This window comes from Triticum dicoccoides, chromosome 5A (assembly GCF_002162155.2).
Source record: "Triticum dicoccoides isolate Atlit2015 ecotype Zavitan chromosome 5A, WEW_v2.0, whole genome shotgun sequence".
Taxonomy (NCBI): Eukaryota; Viridiplantae; Streptophyta; class Magnoliopsida; order Poales; family Poaceae; genus Triticum; species Triticum dicoccoides.
In genome coordinates this window covers 426,862,435-426,868,434 of record NC_041388.1, presented here as the reverse complement: position 1 = coordinate 426,868,434, position 6,000 = coordinate 426,862,435, and the positions used below count along the sequence as shown (strand labels likewise).

The 6,000-nt window shown below is 49.9% G+C and overlaps 1 protein-coding gene and 1 pseudogene across 1 annotated transcript; one reads left to right on the top strand and one right to left on the bottom strand.

The window, feature by feature from the left end:
• The first annotated feature begins 1,596 nt into the window (after positions 1 to 1,596).
• On the top strand, positions 1,597 to 5,526 carry LOC119299693 (annotated as a pseudogene).
• LOC119302056 lies at positions 4,353 to 4,909 on the bottom strand. Its single transcript, XM_037579075.1, has one exon. It carries the CDS (start codon positions 4,907 to 4,909, stop codon positions 4,493 to 4,495), a length of 417 nt encoding a protein of 138 aa, XP_037434972.1. The 3' UTR covers positions 4,353 to 4,492.
• Positions 5,527 to 6,000: the final 474 nt, after the last annotated feature.

Below are 6,000 nucleotides of genomic sequence, written 5' to 3'. Positions count from 1 at the left end.
GTCCTCTTGCAGAACGCAGTGTATGCAGTGACGGACACCGAGTACGAGGAGCAGATGAAGTTGATGCTCCGTCGCTCGCTCCTCCACAACATCGGTCCGGTGGCGCCACCGAAGACGCTTCTCTGCGCCACCAAGCCGGAGCCTCCTTCCTCTCTATGCTCTTCCCATGCAACCGCGACGTCCAAACGGACGCCACATGGTCAAGGAGGAGCAGTTGTCGCCGCCGCCTCCCAGCCGCGTCAAGGAGGAGCTGCTCTTGCCACCTCCTAGTCGTGCCGGTGGTGGCCGGCCCCACATGATCGCCGCTAAAGTGTGCGGTCGGATATTGCACTACCTCAGTGCCCGCCGCGGAGGGAGCTGTTAGAATTAATCTGAGACATACCGTTGATCATCCGGAGACCATGCAATCACATGAGCACGACATCGAGATTTGTTAACGAGGTTCACCCATATGGCTACATCCCCAAGGCATGACTATGGGCGCTCCTCCCCATGACACCGCTACAATACCGCACCCGGTCGCCATGCGCATCGGCACATGCCGCCGGCTTCCCTTGCGTTCCGGTGCTACTACGTTGGCATAGGTTACATCGTTCTGGTGCTACAAGCGTCCTACTTGGACACGACTTCATATCCTATCTAAACACAATACAACTACAAGTCCAACTGTAACCTACCTTGTACACAATATTCGACACAACTCTAATAGGAGCAATGGCGACAAATCGTCCTCCCGGAGCGCCATGATGGCACAGGAGTATTGGACAGGGAGCGACGGTGGTGGGGTAGGCACAACGCCTCGCGCGAGGCGGAGTTCGCGGTGTCTGACGTTCCACCGCCAGAAATTGCCAACGACTCGGAGCTCGCAACGGCCTGGGTCATGGACCGGTCGAAATCTCGAAGACCACGGCGGAGAGGAGCAAGTGCCGTCTCTGCCGCCTCGACGAGTAGATGGGCAAGTACATGAGTGGTCTCTTCACGAAACCACCGCCGCCGCAGCCACCCGTCTCTCCCCCCACCCACGTCTGCGGTGGTCGCGGCCACACTGCGTGCGACGCAGGAGCAAACGGAGAAGTTCATCCGCGAGCGCCAGGCGACTCTGAGGACGACAGTGATGAAGGTGCCGCCAGTCTGCCTGACATGGCGTATGAGGTCACCGTCAAATATAGGGTATTTTTTCGATTTTAGTTCACCGGACCAAATAACGCCTAGTTTTATGTAGAAACTATCCAAGTTTGAATAAAAACCGTCCAATTTGTTTAAAACTGTATCAAATTTATTTATTTTTGTTAAATTCCGTTTGAAATGTCTTCGAACATTTGAGGCTAGATTTGGATGGCCGGCTTCTGTATCAGTGTGTGGATTAATCCCCGCAAAAAGAAAAAGAAAAAGAAAATGCTCAAAGTAGAACGGGGGCAGAGAGAGTCTTGAGTCTTGACCACGAGCAAAACAGAGCAGCCCCTCTCCTCCTCCCTCCCCATCAGTGTCGTCCCCCAATTTCCGCGGCAAAACCCTCGCCCCCTCCGCGATTCCCCCGCCGCCGCGCCAAGCGCCGCCGCGAAGCCCGCCCTCCCGACCTCCTCCAAGGCGCCCGTCATGACGACGGCCCACTCCGGCGCGGCGGGCGCGCCGTCGTCCTTCTACGCGCCGCCCTCCCGCCGCCTCCACTTCTTCGTGCGCGCCACCGACTCCAAGACCATCGCGATGCACGCGGCCGCGGACGACACCGTCGCCGCCGTGCTCGCCCACCTCGCCGACCGCGGCTACGGCCGCGACCTGCGCCTCCTGCACGCGGGGCGCCAGCTGGAGCCGGAGGCCACCGTCGCCTCGCTCGGCCTCCCGCCCGACTCCACCCTGCAGCTCGCCGCGCGCCTCCGCTCCACCCCGCACCCCAAGGCCTGGCAGCTCGCCTCGCACATCGCCGCCACCGGCGCCTCCAGGGACGCCGGCACCGCCACCGCCACCGCCCACACCCTGGAAGACCTCGTCAAGGAGTACATCTTCTGCTGCGACCACGCCAACGAGCAGAACCGGAATGATCGCAGGGCCAAGGGCGACACCAAGAACTCCCAGCACCACGCCCAGGAGTACCTCGACATCTTCCTCCAGTCCGGCGCCGCCATTGCGCTGGTTCACCTCTACCTCTCAGACTTCTCCTCCTCGCGCTTCTACGCCGAGCGCGCCATCAGGTGCTTTCTCAGCACTGACCCTGCGACCTTACCGCCCAATGTAATGCTCGTCACGGCGCCGGTGCTCCTGGAATTCTGCCGCTTGCTTTCTCTGACCGCGGGCAACAAGGATCGCCTCTACAAGTCATGCCGTCATACACTTGCATCGGTGCTCTGCTTGCCACTCTCAGGGCTCGTTGCCTCCAATTCTCCTACCAAGGTGATCGAGCAGGTCCTCCCGTTTGCCAATGAAATTGTCGAATTGGTTCTGGATGGACTTGGATCAGATTCCATGATGGTGTCAAGGACAGACCTTGAGGAGCTCTCAAACTTCTTTGAAATCTTGCGCCAGCAGGTACTCCTCTGGATGCCAAAGAATATGTACAGCAGGGAGTGTAAGCGTACCGACACATGGCCACATGGGTGTGGGAGTTGCATGAAATGTCGACGAACCTGCTGAAAAAGATGGATGAGTGTCTCGAGAGGTTGGAGATGGATCTTTCATCTTTATCATCTGACAGTATGGGGGTCATAGAAAGTCAGCCATTCATGGCCAGCCGATTACATATGCTTGCCATATTGACAGAACTGGATATTCGAGGATGTGGCGCACAACCTTCGGTTAGTATTGCTGGCACACAAAGCACCTCTCAATGCGCTCGTGCGCCGTTCCAAGAGGAACGAGCATCTCCACTGGCTCCTGAAGCATAAGGATCTGTTTTGCTTCGTAGCAAGTAACTTAAATTGAGAAATCCACCAAACGCTGAGCTTGTTTTCACATAGACTGAGAAAGTATACAATGTAGCAGTCTAACAGGCCTGATTATATTATGCAGGTATATTCAACATCTCCCAAAGTTCCTCTCCTGCATCTTGCATTCGTTTCCAATAGCCGTCAAATTATGCCATGCTATCAAAGAACAGAGTAGCCTTGTGTCGCCGTAGATTTTGGTAGTTCCATTCACCAAATTATTTTTGCCTATTTAACTGCTTGGAATAACTTACTTTTGCATATTTCAGAGCCGTTTCTTCTCACCAAATTAATAATATATATTCCATAATTTAGCAATCACAAACTTAGCTTTTTTATAGCTTTTTTCCAGATCAAATTGTAAGATAATTTAGCAGTTCAACAGTCACAAACTTAGCCTCAAACTAACTAATTTCTAGCGCATCCCGTTCTCATCTGAGTAGAGGGTGAATTCTTTGTGTTTTATGTTGGCTGAAACCAAGCCTTTAGAGATGTAGTGATGGAATATTTAAAGTGCCGTGAGCAATTCACATCAAGCTGAACTTAGAATGAGAAAATAATCTGATGATCATGCAGCCTCGACCATGGCAGTAGGAGTTTTCCTCTGTGTTGGTTTTCCCATTCACTTTTGGTAGCTCTTAGGGTTTGGCTAGTTGAGGTTTGCTCTGGTTTCTGCTTTTGACTCGTTTTTCTTTCCTTTGCATCTTCTCAGCAATCTTTTAATACAACAAAAAAAATTCAAGACAAGAAGTTGTTTTCGCATAAAAATAGGTGCCTAAGAAAACCAAAAATGTTTTTAACATCGATCTTAACCTTGAATCTGGAAATAATCTCCGTCTGATTTTAGCGAGAAAAATAAAATCAGCAAAACAGGAATTATTCCACAATGTTTCCATCCCAGCCTCGCTGTCGCTCTCCTTGTTTGTTTGAGACACTGACACAACATACATCTACAATTATGAAATGTTAAAATCAACACATGAAAATCGAGATACCGAGAATCAAAATTTGAATTCTTTTGTGCATGTCATAGTTAATGTTGTACTCCCTCCATCCCACAATAGAAGATCGTTTTACAAGCTAAAACAGCTTGGAAAATGATCTTATATTATGGGATGGAGGAAGTATTTTACAAAGGGCAGCCCCAGTGCATGTAGCTCCCGCTTGCGCAGGGTCTGGGGAAGGGTCCGACCACTTTGGGTCTATTGTACGCAGCCTTTCCCTACATTTCTGTAAGAGGCTGTTTCCAGGACTTGAACCCGTGACCTCATGGTCACAAGGCAGCAGCTTTACCACTGCGCCAAGGCTCCCCTTTAAGGCCCTTATTCTCTCTCACACACAAAGATAGATCAACAGTGGGAAGTTGAGAGTGGTCGATGTGGGATATAGGTGGGGGTATAAGTGTTATTCATTCATTTGGTGAACACTATGGGCTGAAAGGAAGCAACATTCGTGCAGCAGCCTTTTATTAGATTACATAGAAAACGGAAAGATATACTTCTGCATAACATGTGAACCATAGTGCCGAACCATTCACTGACTTTATTCTTCTCGCCTTTTTAACTAGTAGCTCCCTATTCTCCGAGAGCGAACACGGCCGCATCATGGGTGTCAGACAGACCGGTGTCGGTCTTGATGGTAACCTTATCAGCAGAAGACTCATCCACATAGACCTCGACCAAAGACAGGTCCTCGATCTTGACCCCGGTGACCTTCTTCATCTTGCCCTTTTCCACAAAAGCGGTCACCTCAGTGTCGTAGGAGACGGTCTGGTTGAGCTTGTTGAACGTGTGCTCTTTCTTCTTCTTCTGAAGTATCCACACGAACTCACTCTCACAGTTGTACCCGACCTCCTCGATGTCATCCATAGGAAAGAGGCCTTTCGGGAGGCCGAGCTCTTCGAGAAGCTCGACCGTCTTCTTCTTGCAGATATCGTTCCCCTTGTGGACCTCGGCACCAGCGCGGTGGCTCTCGACAAGCTGGGACGCCATTTTGGGGAAGTGGGTTTTAGTTTGCTGGATTGGTAGATGAGCTTGTCGAACGTGATAGATCAGGATCCGTTGGTGCTGCCTTATATAGTTGCTGCTAGTTGTACTGGCTGCGAAGAGCCTCTTCGAAGGTGCTACGCGCACGCCAGCCCAGTGAGACCGGCAGCTCTCCTCTGTGGACTTCCTCTTTCAGATACTTCCTGTTTTGAAGAAGAAAAATGAACGTCTCCAAACTTTTGGAGCTAGCTCATTACGTCCAGCCATATCTGACCGTTGAAATGCCTTATGCCGAACTCCACACCAGAACACTGGTGTTGAGCTGGTCATGGATGACTGAATTGACCATTGTGTATATTGGTATGTCAATCGCAGCTGCGTGAGGTCGAAGGAATCGTACGTGCGCGCATGGAAGCAATGTACTTGCCACGGTTCTGCAAGAAGGAAACAAAGCAGAGATCGTTTTGTCTCATCTGGTGAACGATGCAGAGGTACCGTGATGGCCAAAGCACGAGGATTTGATCCCTAGCATGTCTAGAACTATTCTCTAAGTGTAGTTCGAATTAGGAGCTGAAACTTTTTGAGCTTGTACATAAAACATGGATGTATCTCTCCAATTTTTTAAAGCATTTTTTAACATGTTTTTTACTTCAAAATGATGGATCTCATTGATCTCACCTAAGGACAGATCCTATACAAATCTTCCCCCATCCAACAGCAGGTTCAGTGTTAAAGTCACGTGGAGATGTATACCTCTCTAATATTCTGTTGTAACCATCCTCCGTGGTCTCCTTGTCAGCGGCCAGGTTGGTCGCTCGTGCTCATGTTATGTGGGTTAGGTTGTATCGATTTTAACCCGGTTTCACGTTAATTAAGCAGGCAATTCTCAATCTCTTCCTAATTAATGAGAATAACATGTCTTCTGCCTGGTTAAAAAACTATGCTATTAAAGAATAGACTAGCTTGGCATCGTCGTAGATTTTGGCAGTTCCATTCACCGAATTATTTTTGCCTATTTAAATGTATGGAATAGCTTACTTTTGCATATTTCATGGCTGTTTTTCCTCACTAAATTTGAAAAATCCATAGTTTAGCAA